This window comes from Berghia stephanieae, chromosome 11, assembly GCF_034508935.2.
Source record: "Berghia stephanieae isolate SIO BIC M18660-M18661 chromosome 11, UCSD_Bste_1.3, whole genome shotgun sequence".
Classification (NCBI taxonomy): domain Eukaryota; kingdom Metazoa; phylum Mollusca; class Gastropoda; order Nudibranchia; family Aeolidiidae; genus Berghia; species Berghia stephanieae.
In genome coordinates this window covers 13,792,204-13,809,703 of record NC_088370.1, presented here as the reverse complement: position 1 = coordinate 13,809,703, position 17,500 = coordinate 13,792,204, and the positions used below count along the sequence as shown (strand labels likewise).

The following is a 17,500-nucleotide window of genomic DNA, read 5'->3' as shown; positions in this document are numbered from 1 at the left end:
GGACTTATTTTAGTTTTCTTCATCTCTAAGGAGATATCTTCGAAATCTTTCACGTCGGTCGTCGATCGCAGTATAGTAGGTTTAAAAGATAATCGTTAACTTACTAATACCGTTTTGGGACGGTTAGTCTTCTATGCAAGGAGATATATTTATTATGGTTTGACAATTTTAAAAGATATTTAATTTTTAGCTGTAGCGGGAAAAGAGTTAATGTTCCTCTTTCCTCTGCCCGCATCATCGTCCATATATCAACTGTCCAGCACTTGGTTTGGCATGACCCCAGTGGTCATTTCATTCGCTCTCTCCAGGAAATATGTGACGAGTTGACCTTTGCCCTTGACGCTGATTAACCCGCGACTTTCAAATCGATATCCGAATCGTTCTAGAATTTTCTTAGTCTCCTCCACCACCTGGAAAAAACAAAAGCAAAACAAATGAAAACATCAAGGTAACCAAAGAATAGATATGATATTCATCTATAATATAGAAATAGTAACCTCCTAATTTAAAATGAACGATTAACTTAACTCCCTCAATCCTAGAGATTTTTGCTACTTTTCAAAATTGGACCAAATAAATGTATTAAAAATGAGCATGTACATAGATAGTTTTATTCGACTACCACTAACATGTAAAAACTATAAAACATTAGCTTTGATATTACGTCTATAATTTGTCTCATAAAAATGTAATAAATAGGCATGGGGCAGAAGTAACCCGGGTAAATTACGGATATAGTCGGTGTTAGGGTTGAGTGAGTTAATGCGATTAAAACGCTTTAAATGTGGTCTTAGGCAATAAAAGAAAAAAAAAAAGGAACAGAAAAAACAGGCGTATTCTGATTTTAAAAAGACACATTAAAATTTTGGCAGAAAACTCGTCCCTCAAATATCGATCGATTTGAATGACTCTTAGCATTCAAACGCGTAACATGTAGAACGAGACATGACGCCAGTTAGGCGATATTACTGTTATTTTCTGACAGAGACAACAATGTTAACGGCCAGGTACTTATTTTACACCTGAGTACGGTGAGAGAATGCGAGTAAAGAGCCTTTTTCAAGGACTCAACTATGCGCCAAGCGAGCCTCGAACCCAGCACCTTCCGATATGAAAGCGAGTGTCATACCACTAGACCACAAAACCAAGTAATCCCATTCCAAGACAGAAAGCAACTTTAAAAAAAAACAGATATAGAGGAATAGAAGACACAAGTGACCTCCTGACCTCCTGTCCACTCCCAAATAAAACTCCCCCAAAGCCCTGAAGGACTACTTAGTGTAAATATTAAGACGGGATTCAAACCTGGATCCTCCCGGCCTGTCCGGTACTTTCCATCCTGCTGGCAACGTTGACAGTATTACCCCAGACGTCATAGTGGGGTTTGGTGACTCCAATCACGCCGGCTATCAATGGCCCGTGGTTGATGCCTGAACAAGGATACGAAACAACGTATAGTCGGTAAAGATAGATTGCGCTTGGCTAAGAAGCTCATAACATTGCCATCCGGAAGTATAACGGACCAACACACAAAGCTGTGTGTATCCATGAACGTTTATAGTTGGGTTAATACAGTTCAGTGAGCATTATTCATAAACGCGGATGGCAAAAAACAATAACAAAGACCTGAGTGACGTCATCTTCGAACTATCTATATGAATATAATAATTTTTATAGAAAGTAAGCACATAACCACATATTTATTATATGTGAAAATGAGATATATATGTCACTCTGCTTTTTGTTATTGCTTTTTATAAGTAGTTCTCATTAAATTGTAATGATTAGACTGTAAAAAGAACGAAAATGACGTCACGAAGGTCTTTGTTATTGTTTTTTTTAAATTTTTTTTTTGCCATCCACGTTTATGAGTAATTCTCACTAAACTGTATTAACCAGACTATAAAAGTTCATGGTTACATATATATAGTTTTGTGTATTGATCCGTTATACTTCCGGATGGCAATGTTGCGAGCTTGTTAGCCAAGTGCATACTATCTATTGATACAATCATCATCATTTTGGCTTATCCCTCCTGGACGTGGCCTATGTAAATGCCACCGAATCAAGCTTCTGTCTTGCGTCATCCTTTCACACTCAGTCACTCGCTGATGTCTTGTGACCATCTTCTTCTTCGTCTCACTCTCCTTCTTTTACCCTCCCCAATAGGGAATGAGATTAGCGGAAGAGTAGCGTCCCTTGATTGAACGTCATCCATAGTCTGCAAAATACTGACTAAAACAATAACAAAGAGCTCAGTGACGTTAACTTCGCTCCTTCTATAAACGTATAAGGTTACACATATTTTTGTGTTTTTATATATTTGTACGTTATAACCGGCTGGCGGATATTGTGAGTTTTTTAAAACTAAATGCGTAGCATCAATGAGAATTCTGATGCTCATTCTATATCCTCATTGTGCGGCTATGTGGTTTTGTGGTATGACACTCGCTTTGGGATCGGAAGATCGTGGGTTCGAGCCTCTCGCTCGGCGAATAGTTGAGTCCTTGGAAAAGGCCTTTACTCACATTCTCTCACCGTACTCAGGTGTAAAATGAGTGCCTGGTCGTTAACAGCGTTGTCTTTGTTCGAAAAATTGTAATATCGCCTAACAGGCGTCATGTCCCGTCCTACATGTTAAATGTTGCTGTTGACCATGGACCCCTTGTAAAGCGCTTTGTGCACATTTAGTGGATATTGCACTATATAAAGCTATATTTATTATTACATAATTTATTATATTTTTATATCATACTCTGACATAAAAATGAAGACAACAACAAAACACGTATTTACGATTTGGTCAGGAAACTCGTCCTTCAAATATCCATCAATTAAAATGGCTCACATCCTGCCAAATACTCTCAAACCTCAGATTTCTGTAAAGCCGTTTTTAGTGGATATTGCGCTATACAAATGATCAAAGTTTTGTTTCTTGAATTGGGAAAGACTAAAATTTCATTTTAAAAAATGCCCTTTTGCCACGACATCGTAATGTCGTCTAGGCATTCCACGAAGGAATAATATAGATAATTCATCAAACAAGATGTCTGATGTCAACAGGAATCACCCATGTTGTCACAGTGAGATACCGTCGCCTAGGCATTCCACGAAGGAATAATATAGATAATTCATCAAACAAGATGTCTGGTGTCAACAGGAATCACCCATGTTGTCACAGTGAGATACCATCGCCAAGGCATTCCACGAAGGAATAATATAGATAATTCATCAAACAAAATGTCTGATGTCAACAGGAATCACCCATGTTGTCACAGTGAGATACCATCGCCAAGGCATTCCACGAAGGAATATAGATAGATAATTCATCAAACAAGATGTCTGATGTCAACAGGAATCACCCATGTTGTCACAGTGAGATACCGTCGCCTAGGCATTCCACGAAAGAATAATATAGATAATTCATCAAACAAGATGTCTGGTGTCAACAGGAATCACCATGTTGTCAAGTGAGATCCATCGTCAGGCATTCCATGAAGGAATAATATAAATAATTCATCAAACAAAATGTCTGATTGTCAACAAGGAATCACCCATGTTGTCACAGTGAGATTACGTCGCTAGGCATTCAGAAGAATAAATTTGTAATTCATTCAAACAAGATGTCTGATGTCAACAGGAATCACCCATTTTGTCACAGTGAGATACCGTCGCCAAGGCATTCCACGAAGGAATATAGATAGATAATTAATCAAACAAGATGTCTGATGTCAACAGGAATCACCCATGTTGTCGTGAGATACCATCGCCAAGGCATTCCACGAAGGAATTATATAGATAATTCATCAAACAAGATGTCTGATGTCAACAGGAATCACCCATGTTGTCCAAGTGAGCGAATTTGGGTTAATAACCTTGCCCCAGAAAAAATAAACCCGAAAGTGCCCGAAGCGGGGCTCAAACCCGGTTCGAACCGGGGACCTTCCAGGCAACAGTGCAATGTCGTTACCACTCGACCACTTAGCCCGCTAAAATTTCATACTTCAAAAATAAATCACATGACTTGAGATTTTTCATTCTTAGACATCTGGTTCATCTCGACTTAATACCGTACGGAGGCGATGAGTCACGTCACATAATATGCACGCATAGATTACGCCCCATTAACCCTCTCCTTACCACCCATAGGAAAATAGTCACATTTCAAACGATGCAGCCAACATTTTGCTCATTCTAATTTCTTTTGTACATCATAATATTTGAATAAAAATGTTTGCCATAGTTAAATTATATTAACACTGTGTTGAAGAGCTCGTTTAGCAGAAAGAAATATGTATAGCAAGAACTAACATATTTTGTGTTTGAGTGAAAAAAAAATATTTTTGAATGTTGGGAGTGAAGTTTTGGGGACAATCCGGAAAATGGCCGGTAAGGAGAGAGTTAACATAGGATTACAGCCCCAAGACAACATGGTGCACAACGGTGGAGAGAGAATTAAATGATGTTGGCATTTATTATTCCTGGCAGAGAGTAAGAACTAAAGCTGGGGACCGGAGCAAATGGAGAGAAACTCTTTCATGTTTTTTGCGCCTTCTAGTGCTGAGAGAATTAAGATAAAGGTTAACTCTCTCCTTACCACCCGCAGCAAAATCGTCACATTTTTTACGACACATTAGAACATTTTTCTTATTCAGATTTATTTTGCACATCACAAACTTTGAAGATTGGTCTTTGTTTAATTAATAAGAACATAAAGTTATTTTGTAGAGAGCTTGTTTGAGTTTTAAAAAATCCATTTTTCTGCTGGTATGCCTGCCTTTTTGGGAAAATACTGAAAAGGATCGGAAAGGAAAGAGTTAAGGTTACAGTGGAATCCACATTAATTCAACACTTTTAAAGTTAATTTCTTCTTAAAGTCAATGAGTCTTATTGGTACCAATGTTCCTGTTTTTTATCTTTGTATGTTCCATTAATAATGGATAAAGTTAATTTTGCTTAAAGTCAACCGATCTTTCTGGCTCGCCCGTGTTGAATGTACCAGAATTCACTCCATAACAGTGGATCCGCATCAAGTCAACACTCATAAAAGCCAACTTCTGATTAAAGTCAGCAACTCTTGTTGGTGCCAAACTTTCTATTCTTTATCTAGATAAGTCGTGTATTCTATCGATAATGGACAAAGCAGACTTTACAACCACTTTCAAACATTTCAATACACTTATCATATTTTCCCAATATTGAGGCTGATTTTCTGATGTTTTCCCATCAAAAATAATATTTTAAACATGCAAATTTTCAAGCCAAAAAATTGCTGATTTTGAAGATTTATCAATCCAGTAGAGAAAAGGAACAATCCTGTAATTCGGGTGTCAATAATCTGTGTGGCTAATCAGGTTCATATCTAGGTAAAGACAATATCTAGTAACCTTCAACTCTTCCATTTTTATTGGGGTTTTTTCCTCATATTTTTTTCTACAAACTCTGACTTTCTGCAGTCAACATCGTAGTTTTGTCAAAATTCCCATGTTATCATATTTTGTACCCTAAAGCGTATTAAAAAAATGAAAACTCATACAGGTTGGTAAGTCTGGATAAAGTGGTTTTTGCTTAAAGTCAACCAATGTTTCTAGTCCGTCGGTGTTGACTTTATCAGGACTCCACTGTGTGTTGCTTACTTACCTATGCGTAATATGAAGTTGTTGAAGGACTGCTCATTGATTTTCTTCAGAACGTCTTGTAGTCCAAAAGCAAACTGGACAAGATCATTAAGATGTGACCATCGGTCTGTGACGTTATAGGGCTGTGTGGGAGGAGGTGGGTGGCGGGGCGGGGATAATTAATGGTAAATCGTTAGCATTCGTAGGACGGCGATAAAGATGTTGGTGTTGGTTTTGGTGGTTGTGGTGGTGTTGATGTTGTTGTTGTTGTTGTTGATATTGTAAATGTCGTTGTTGTTGTTGGTGGTGGTGGTTTTGATGTTGTTGGCGTTGATGTTATTGGTGTTGATATATTTGCGGTTGGTGTGGATGTTGTTGTTGTTGTTGTTGACATTGTTGATGTCGATGTTGTTCATATTGTTTATATCATTGGTGTTGATGTTGTTGGTGTTGATGTTGTTGGTATTGTGGTGGTTGTTGTTGGTGGAGTTGATGTTGTTGTTGTTCATATTGTTTATATCATTGTTGTTGCTGTTGTTAGTGTTGATGTTTTGTTGTTGTTGTTGTTGTTGTTGTTGTTAAAGTCATTGATATTGTTGATGGTGGTGTTGCTGTTGTTGTGGATATTGTTGTTGTTGATGATAGTGGTAAGGAAATATCAATAATGGTAAACCATTAGTATTCATAGAATAGTAATTATGTTGATGGTGTTGTTTTCTTGTTGTTGTTATTTTTGATAATGGTGGTGTTGTGGTAGTGGTGTTGGTGGCTGTGATGATGATTATAATGATGATGATGATGATGATGATGATGATGATGATGATGATGATGATGATGATGATGATGATGATGATGATGATGATGGTGTTCAAATCAGTGATTGTTGTGATGATGCTAAGGCTACTATTGATGCTACTGCTGCAGCCAGCCGCCGCCGATGACGATGATGATGATAAAGATGATGATATGATGGTGATGATGATGATGACAACGACGATTGTTTTGATGATGATTCTGATAATAATATCGAGAGCAACGCCAAGAACAAAACAACAACAACAACAACAACAACAACAACAACAACGACAAGAAAGACTATTATACCTTCAACCCACTGTCAGTCATACCGCTAACAGCCATATAAGTGGGTCCCACTGTCTTGATTTTCACAACGGAGGCAAATCGTGGCTGGTTCAAAAGTTCATCGTAGTCTGAGATGATCTCGTTTAGAAATCTGATGGAGACGCAGATGGGCGGTAAGGATTAGAATGAAGCCTAGTGAGTCGCATTGAGTTTGGTTAATCCGTGGTAATGCCCTATATAAATGTTCATATTCATTTTTCATTAATCATCAAAACAAATTTAATCCCTATCGACTTAGGTATCGTAGATTCCGAGGTGATTTCATACAACATTATAAACACTGAAATCCGCACAAATCAACGCCTCTCAAATTGAACTTCAGCTTAAAGTCACGCCTCTTGTGTTATGTCCCAATTTTTAATTTATGGAAACATTTTAACAACACATTGTCGTTATAGCAGCTTCTATTGTTCTCACAATCCAATATAATTGTTTGTTTTTAAGGATTTTACGGCGCTTGCAACACATTTAGGTCATATGAGTGCCAATAAAAACAGGAGGAAAATGGGATAGTTAAAAGTTCTAGAATTACAATTATAGCACCCAAGATTAACTCTCTCCTTACCAGCTATTTACAGGATTTTCCTCAAAACTTCACACCCAACTAACACAAAAATATATTTCTCATCATTCAAACACAATAGCCATAAGTTCTTGCGATACATAATTTCTTTATCAAAACATGCTCTACAACACACTGTTCATTTTCTTTAAATTTTATGATGTACAAGAGAAATTTGAAAAGGAAAAAATGTTGGCTGTATCGTAACGAAAGTGACGATATCCTATAGTTGGTAAGGAGAGGGTTAAGCAAGGCAAAGGGGAATTGGTTATAATAGAGTTTCAAGTTCTCGTCCACAACGTGCTCTTGTGGTCTCGAGCTGATAAGTTTAAAATTTATGCACAGTGGAATCCTGATAATGCCAACACCGAATGATCAAAAAGAATAGTTGACTTTAAGAAACGTTGACTATATCCATTAACATTAGAACACACTGAAAGAAAAGAAAATTTGAGACCAACACAAGAGGCGTGACTTTAAGCAGATGTTGACTTTAAGAAACGTTGACCAAAACATTTTAACCAAGTCTAACATTTCTGTTTATAAGTTTTTAGTACTTAAACTACTTCAAAATAAAACCATTTTGAGAAAGTGGGAAAATTCCTTATAAATTTGATTATAATTTCATTTCTATACAAGCGTTTCACCCCAGTACAATAACAGTTTGAGGCGATGTTAGGTTTTGCTTATAGGAGTTTTGCGGCGGTTGCAATATTTTAAGATCATTTCAGCGCCATTGAAAATGAAGAAAATAGGATTGTAATAAAATATTCGAGATTTACAATTAAAAGCACACAAGAAAAGCAAGACAAAGGGAAGTGGTACAAAAATTAAACAGATGTAGATTTCTAGAGCTCATTTATTATCAGGATACTTAGTCTCAGATCAACATAAAGTGGGACTATGTGCTCTTTTGGTATGACACTCACTTTCGGATCGGAATGCCCTGGGTTCTAGCCTCGCTCGGCGCATAGTTGAGTCCTTCGTAAAGGCTCTTTACTCACATTCTCTCACCGTACTCAGGTGTAAAATGGGTACCTGGTCAATAACAGCGTTGTCTCTGTCAGAAAAAAAACTGTAACATCGCCCAACAGGCGTCATGTCCCGTCCTAAATGTTAAATGTTGTTGTTGGCCAGGGACCCCTTGTAAAGCGCTTTAGTAGATTTAGTGGATATTGCGCTATATAACAGCTCAAAAAGCTCAAAGTCTTATCAAAACACCGACCCAGGATCGATACCGCTAAAAGGAATACACTTAGATGTTTATATTATTCATTAAAAACAACAAATATAACAATATATAGATGATTTAAAAGGGAAAAAATATCATCTTCTCCAAACTTGAAGAATACATTTTTGACAGTTTCCCTGTAAGCCAAGGACTCAGGCAAGGGAAATGACAGGCCCTGGTAATCTTATTCCGAGACAAAGACAAAAAGCAAGTTGGAAAACAGATGATATATGGGTAGAGAAGACACAGTAAGCAATCTGAGGGCAATTGGTTGGTTTTTGAGACAAATTGGCCATTCCCCCCCATTTTTTAATAAAGATATATTAGCAAAGTTAATTGGATTCCAGTTTTTAAACATTTTATTCCTCTTTCATAAAGACCATCTTATTTTTTTCACAGATTAAAATGTCTAACACAAAACATTGACATTGAGCACTGGGTGAAATTTGGCTTGGATTAAAAATAAAAGAATTGTAAAAGAGAACACATGAGTTTTGAAAATTTACGGGAAAGTTCACTTGATATTAAAACGGTCCAATACTCGTCAACAGTCGTAACGTCACTTCCTTCCTAATGACGCATGGTAACTTAGTAGCACTGGCTCTAACTATCGGAACAATGGCGGACACCCGTATGAAATATTTCTCGGCTAGCATAAAGGGTATCCAGAGAAAAAAAAAACCCCATAAATTTGATCATGTTTGACTTTTACACATTCTGATCACAAGGCATATAAAAAGTTCTAGCCAGCATGAAAAATAAAGAGTAATGATTTTCTTTCTTTAGAACCAAGATGGCCGCCGTTGCCGGGCGGCGTGACATCAGACTATTGAATCTTATTGAGGCGATGGGCACATCAAGATTATGAATAATGATAATATTATGATTACCGTAAACACTCCAAACCGTTGTTGTTGACAGCGCTCTCATTGTAGAAGGCGTGGAAGTTTGGACAAGCGGCGAAAATCACCCCAGTTTCCTCGTAAGATTTGCTGTATAGGCCCTAGATTTAAAACATAAATAGACAAATTTTAAAAAATTGAGCTTTTATATAGCACAATATCCACTAATTGCGCTCAAAGCGCTTTACAATGGGTCCCTGGCCAACTCCAACATTTAACATTTAGGACGGGACATGACGCCTGTTAGGCGATGTTACATTTTTTTTCGGAGAGAGACAACGCTGTAAACGGTCAGGTACTCATTTTACACCTGAGTGCGGTAAGAGAATATGAATAGAGAGTCTTTTTCAAGGACTCAACTATGATCTTAGCGAGGCTCGAACCCAGGAACTTCCGATCCGAAAGCGACTGTCATACCACTAGACCACATAGCCGCACAAATAGATAAATAAATAAATAAACAGCTGAATGAATAGATGGAAAGGTGGATAGAAAGAACATATGGATAGGAAGGATAGCTGGATACATAGATGGATGGGTAGGCAGACAGACAGACAGACAAATAAATAAATGAATTAATTAATGAATAGACAGATATAGATAGATTGTCAGATAGATAGATAGATAGATAGATAGATAGATAGATAGATAGATAGATAGATAGATAGATAGATAGATAGATAGATAGATAGATAGATAGATAGATAGATAGATAGATAGATAGATAGATAGATAGATAGATAGATAGATGGATGGATAGATAGATAGATAGGCAGGTAGGTAGGTAGTTAGATAGATTGATCGAGTGATGTATAGATTGTTAAATTAATTAATTGAAAAATAAATACGAATATTTATACAGTGCATTTACAAGGATTTATCAAGGGTTTATTTTTGTTCATCCACTAGCCTATATTATAGAACTACACTTTCATTGTGCGGCTATGTGGTCTAGTGGTATGACACTCGCTTTCGGATCGGAAGGTCATGGGTTCGAGCCTCGCGCTAGGTGCATAGTTGAGTCCTTGAAAAAGGCTCTTTACTCACGTTCTCTCACCGTACTCAGGTGTAAAATAAGTACCGGTTAACAGCGTTGTCTTTGTCCGAAAAATTGAGATATCGCCTAACAGGCGTCATGTCCCGTCCTACATGTTAAATGTTGCTGTTGACCAGGGACAACCTTATAAAGCGCTTTGAGCACATTTAGTGGATATTGCTCTATAAAAAGCTCAATTATTTATTCATTACAGACAGCGCCAGTCGCAAGTCATTCTATTTACACTACTATTTTTACAATCATTGTCACTGTCTATAGACGGATACTCCTTTAATACAAAGATCTACTGAAAAAGTATGTATAAATCAGTGCCAGAAAAAAAACAAGAAAAAAAAATACAAATAAAAAACCCATCCTTAAAAAAAAAACAAAAAAAAAAACAAAAAACTGTCTGCCTAATTTGGGGATCGGACCTCAGAATGAAGACTGAATTTTTGGGATTTGGGATGTTATTTTGTTCTTGTGTTTTCTTTCTTTCTTCTTCTTCTTCTTCTTCTTCTTCTTCTTCTTCTTCTTCTTCTTCTTCTTCTTCTTCTTCTTCTTCTTTCTTCTTCTTTTTTTTCTTTTATTATTATATTATTATTATATTACTATTATTATTATTATTATTATTATTATTATTATTATTATTATTATTATTATTATTATTATTATTATTATTATTATTATTATTATTATTATTATTATTATTATTATATTATTATTATTATCATTATTATTATATTATTATTATTATTATTATTATTATTATTATTATTATTATTATTATTATCATCATCATTATTATTGTTATTATCTTTATTATTGTTATTACTTTAAAAATTAAAATTGCAGCTGTTTAAAATCAACTTTGTAAATATTTCGGCATCACTAAATACATAAAAAAATGAAATTACGTTTTATGAGGGAATCTAACATTATTTAATGATTTTATAATAAAACATGCATTTTTTTAGCAGTCCTGTAGTTATTTTGAATGTTAAAAGTTGTTGTTTTTAAAGGCATAAAATTTCCCTTATTTTAGTAGTACGTCACAAAAAGTCAATAAAACACGAAAAATGTATTAATCAAAAAAACAAAAACAAAACAAAAACAAACAAACACTGGCTCATATCATTTTGATATGAAAGCAATAACATGTCAAATTCTTATTTGTGACTCTTCGCCTCGAAACAGGATGAATTGGACCCCGAAAAGTGACTTTAAAATTAAATTGATAGTAAATACCAATATTTGAGATTTTGCATTGTGAAAAATTGTTTTCATTCTCTTACATAACATTGTGAGAAAGTGTCTTCATTCTCTTACATAACAAATCGAAACAAACCCCAAGTCTCGTGTTTTCTCAAAAATTATATTTTTTTGCAGCAGAGTAAACCCGACATAAAATCGTTAAGAGACGATGGGTCACATTTAAAAATCAAAAATCTCATCTGAATTTAAAATCTCTTTTTTGATAACTAGTTCATCCCATCATGATACCGTTCTGATGCGATTGGTCACAGATGTCTTACCCTTTTCTGAACTCTGGGGCTGATAAAGTCTTTGGCAACATGTGCTGGCATCAGGTTAAATACAAGAGCTTCATTCTTTCTCTGAAGGTCCATAGCTCTTGCCTTCTCCCTCTTACTTTCCTCTTTCCACAGAAATAGCTTTCGGTAAAGACGCTCCATCTAGGGGAAAGGATTAACACATAAAATATAAGATAAGATAAGATAAGATAAAATATGATAAGAATAATTTTATTTATCCATTTATAGAAATTTACATTGGGTATTGCCATAGACATTAGCATTTCTCAAAAATAATTAAGAAAATAAAGAATACGTAGGAAATACAATGATATAGAATTATACCAACAAAAAGGTTTTAAAAAATACAACAAAAATCTTTCATACCTCCCAAATTCTCCTCTCTCTCTCTCTCTCTCTCTCTCTCTCTCTCTCTCTCTCTTTTCCCCTCTCATTCTCTCTGTTTCATTTACTCACTCTTTCACACACACACACACACGCATACACACGTACACACACACACGCAGAAAAACAGACAAACGTTCTTCTTCTCGACTATCATATCACCTAAATTCCGTACCTTTTTATTCTCTATAATTAGGTATAATATATTCAAAACCCACTGTTTACCCATCGACACTGTCCTTGATCTCCATCATAATTCGAGAAAGTCTCCTTGATGTAGAAGGTACAAAGGAATTTTTGAAACGTTCTGTTCTTATCACCCAGCCTGACCTACATGACGTTTTATATTCTCAAAATAGAGGATGTGTTGCTTGTCTTACAGGATGTTCAAAACTTTTTTATAGGAATATTCTTCATAGAAGGTATTTTGTGTAGGCAGGATGGACTACACAATGCTTTCGGCTCTTCTTACAATTTTATGTATTCTTTCTTTATCCCAGCAGTGATGGTCTCACCCACAGCAACTGATTCCAAATGATTCAACGCTTTGAACTATTGACAACTAGGACATATTGAAGATTTCTTTTGTAACGTGAGACGAATTTAGTTTTCTAAGGAAACATAATATAGAACTAGGTTTTGAATAATGTGTTTATAGCAAATGCCAGTTCAGCTTGTTCTCAATGGTATATCCTAGATATTTATAGGTATCAACAGATTGATTTTCAATTCTTTGTGGAATTATGCGATTTTTGTTTTCAGTCGAAAGTCAATTATCGTCTCTTTTGTTTTCTTAACATTATGTAATAAAAAAATTATCGTTACACCAGTTTAGAAATTTTGCCACCTCCTCAAAGTAATCAGACTCTGAGTCACAAATAAAACTCTGAATAACTGAATCGTCTGCAAACTTGATAATCTTTGTATTATCATTTTTGAAATCACTTGTGTAAGGGGGTTGGTGACAGAACACAACTTTGAGGGGCTCCCATGTTTAATGTCTTTAGGACTAGAAATAGTTTCATCTAATTTTACATACTGAACACTATTTGTTAAAATTTTCAAAATAAACGCTATGACGCTGTTGCTCACATTTAAATCTAACATCTTTATTATCATAATATGTCATTGAATTGTATTGAATGCAGAAGAAACGTCAATAAAAATGAGCCGTGAATATGAACTTTTTTCTTCAAGGTGTTTAAGGATGTTATTTAAAATACAATACATGTGGCCTCTACACGTCTACCTCCTTCATATGCAAACTGGTGTGAATCTAACTTATATATATATATATATATATATATATATATATATATATATATATATACATTTTTCGGATAAAACGTGAGCATTTAAATAGATCAATACGTGCTCAAATGAGTCCCTAATCAACAGCAACACTAAACATGTAGGACGAGACATGATGATATTACGAATTTGTTTTTGAGACAGAGACAACACTGTTAACTACCAGGCATTATACACTCAAGTACGTGAGAGAATATGAGTACCGAGCCTTTTTTAAGAAATCAACTATGCGTCGCTCAAAGCGGTACCGGAAACTTTGGATCTTCTGGTCCAAATGCAAGTGTCGTGCTATTAGATCTCACAGGACAAAACTAAGTTAATCCCATTCCTAGACAAAGACAGAAAACAACTCCGAAAACAGATACAGGGGATAGAAGACACAGCGTAACCGCCTGCCCACCCTGGGAGGTCGAAGACCCCACCCAGTGAGACGTTCATAGACCCAGAGGTATATTATAAGTTACTTGAAGGACCAGCTCTCACTTTTCTATCGTAGACAGCTAAGATCAATGATATGGCAAAGGCCTGCAAGACCAGTCGATGCTTGGTTCTGGCGTAGTCTGTATGGCTGAAGAAAGTTGAAAACGGATACGTTAGTTAATCTTGTGATGTGGGATGTGATGATGATAGTGGTTTTGATGGTGATGATGATGGTGATGATGAAAGGTGAGACAGTGATGTGATTGAGTAGATGATGGATGAATGAATGTGTGATAAGGATAGTTAGTTATCTTGTGATGTGATGATGATGATGATATGTTTTGATGATGATGATGATGATGATGATGATGATGATGATGATATGATGATGATGATGATGATGTTGTTGTTGTTGGTGATGGTGATGATGATGATGATATGATGATGATGATGATGATGATGATGATGATGATGATGATGATGATGGTGGTGGTGGTGGTGGTGGTTATGGTGGTGGTGGCAGTGGCGGTGACACTAATAATGATGATTATGGTGGTGAAGGAAGTGATGCTGATATTGACAGTAACGATGATGACAAAAACGAGGACGATAACGACCACATTATTGTTGTTGTTCTTGTAGTTGTTGATGATAATAATGACGGTGGTGACGATAATAACGATGACGTCACGACAACGACGACGACAAGATGATATCTACTCACCCAGCATAGACGACAGTGTCATAATTATCCAAAGCGACATCCACCACCATCAAGTAGAGAAAACACTGAATCAACATGATGAAAAGCATTACTAAAACCTTCGCCACGTGACCCACATTAACCAATGACGTCACAGCAAACAAGGTCAAGGTCGTTGTGTAAGAGTAGTACACGACATAACGACACACCGAGTCCTGAGTGTTTGATTCCAGCCCAGACGTCGACAAGACGACAGATATGTTTTGTGGGGCAGAGTCGCACTCAGCCTGTGGGATTCGATTCAATTAACATATATATATATTATATATATATATATATATATATATATATATATATATATATATATATTATATAAATTATAATATAAAAATAAGAACGTGGAAAAGAGACTTGACTGATCCACATATCAAGGAAGAGAAAATGTAATGATGAAAAATGGTTTCGGACTTGTAAAGACACGAGAGAGGGAGTACGTTGGAAGGAAAGTATTGGGCTTTCAATACAATTAGTAGCGGGGTAAAGAGGGAAAGGGGACGCCTAAAGACTAGATGGTTGGATAAGGTAAAAAGGACGATAATATGAAAGAACTGGGCCTGGAGGAAGATGATGCTCTGAACCGAGATGCATTAGAGATGTGACATTCATTGTGGCAACCCTGCAAAATGCGGGATAAGCTGCAAGAAGAAGAAGAAGGATGAGAAGAAGAAGAAGAAGAAGGAGGAGAAGAAGAAGAAGAAGAAGAAGAAGAAGAAGAAGAAGAAGAAGAAGAAGAAGAAGAAGAAGAAGAACGAATTAATGAGTTATGAGATGAAAGAGAAGAAAATGGAGAAGAAGAAGAAGAAGAAGAAGAAGAAGAAGAAGAAGAAGAAGAAGAAGAAGAAGGAGGAGGAGGAGGAGGAGGAGGAGGAGAAGAAGAAGAAGAAGAAGAAGAAGAAGAAGAAGAAGAAGAAGAAGAAGAAGAAGAAGAAGAAGAAGTAACGTTTGGTTAACTTGCCCAGTCGTGCCTGTGGTTAGTGTGCCGGACGTCGTAATAGTGACTGACTTATTATTATTATTGTTTCTTTGTTTTGTTTTTGTTTGTTTGTTAAATTTTGGTGTGCCAAACAATTTTACCTGGTAACCAATTTTCTGTACATTTTAGGTCGACAAAGAGTTATAAATACTAAAAAAAATAAAGATAAAAAACAACAAACAGAACGAAGGAACACAAAACAAAAAACAAAACAAAAAACAAACAAACAACAAAACGCAAAGAACAAAAATTTCAAACAACAAAAACAACAACAACAACAACCACACAAATGTCACAAAAAATAACAGGAAGAAAAAACAATAAAAAACAAAACAACATTAAAAAAAACAAAAAACAAAAACAAACCTATAATGAATCACTCAACTTTGCGACAGTCAACCCACTAAACATGAGCACGGCTGGGAGAGTTGACCAAATGTGACTTTAACTAACTAACTAACTACGTAACCAAATGAATAAATAAATAAACAAATAAGTAAATGAATAAATAAATAAACATTCAATGGAAGAATATTATAAGCTTCTTGAACGCCGTCGTCTGGAGTTTCAAACGAGTTCTCCGCGAATATCGCTGCAATGCATGAGCCTGGGTACCCCGCATTGGGAACGAGAAAGAAATTTCAAACGCATGAAGTAGTTCTTACTTACTTACTTATATACGAATCCGAACCAGCGACCACCTGAGCTCTAGCCCTTCGGTCTTGTGCCATGACGTGGAAGTTAGACGTCTTTTGTAGTTGTTCCAGGTGACTATACAGTGTGTTTCTTATTTGGTGGGAGGAATGTGCATCTCAGATTTAGTAGTTCAAGAATACTGAGACTTGTATCAAGACCCCTTCAATGATCTCAACCATGTTATTTCTTATTATTATAACAAACGGGTGAAAATTAACCAACATCGAAATATTTGCACCTTAAAAATATTTTTTTAAATTGAGCTTTTATATAGCGCAATATCCACTAAACGTGCTCAAAGCGCTTTACAAGGGGTCCCTGACCAACAGCAGCACGTAACATATAGAAAGGGATATGACACGTGTGAGGCGATATTTGCAATTTTTCCCAACAGACAACGCTATATACGGCCAGGTATTCATTTTACACCTGAGTACGGTGAGAGAATGTGAGTAAAGAGCCTTTTCCAATTACTCAATTATGCATCAAGCAAGGCTCGAACCCAGGACTTCCCCTAGGTACTTTTCTGCAATGTAAAATTGGCCGTGTTTAATTTATTAACACAAGAGATTTAAATAAAATTGTCTGGCACTTACAATTGGTATGACGTCACACAGAAAGAAAACTGCGCACGCAGAAGCTCCCCATAATATCCGGGCTAATCTGTGATATTCGACGGTGACTGCAAACCTGATGAACGCTGCAGGAAATCTCTGTGGACAACATCGTTTAGAATTCATCATTTATATTAATAATGTACCATATATTTACATTAGAATTCACCATTTATATAAGAATTTACCACACAATTACATTAAATTCACAATTTATAATAGAATTTGTCTCTGTGGACAACACCATTTACAATAGAGAATGCACAATATTACACTAGAATTCACAATTTATCT

The 17,500-nt window shown here is 35.9% G+C and overlaps 1 protein-coding gene across 1 annotated transcript in view; it reads right to left on the bottom strand.

The window, feature by feature from the left end:
• Nucleotides 1-17,500, bottom strand: part of LOC144956616 (adenylate cyclase type 3-like) — a 72,335-nt gene that overhangs the window by 2,489 nt on the left and 52,346 nt on the right. The window contains exons 13-21 of the mRNA XM_078887235.1: nucleotides 17,189-17,305; nucleotides 14,885-15,150; nucleotides 14,224-14,308; nucleotides 12,028-12,186; nucleotides 9,445-9,557; nucleotides 6,723-6,852; nucleotides 5,641-5,761; nucleotides 1,306-1,430; nucleotides 1-410 (exon numbers count right to left, since the gene is read on the bottom strand). The exon at nucleotides 1-410 is cut by the window's left edge and continues 2,489 nt beyond it. Of these exons, the coding sequence (XP_078743361.1) occupies nucleotides 249-410; nucleotides 1,306-1,430; nucleotides 5,641-5,761; nucleotides 6,723-6,852; nucleotides 9,445-9,557; nucleotides 12,028-12,186; nucleotides 14,224-14,308; nucleotides 14,885-15,150; nucleotides 17,189-17,305 (1,278 nt within the window). The 3' untranslated portion in view covers nucleotides 1-248. The remainder of the gene's footprint in view (nucleotides 411-1,305; nucleotides 1,431-5,640; nucleotides 5,762-6,722; nucleotides 6,853-9,444; nucleotides 9,558-12,027; nucleotides 12,187-14,223; nucleotides 14,309-14,884; nucleotides 15,151-17,188; nucleotides 17,306-17,500) is intronic.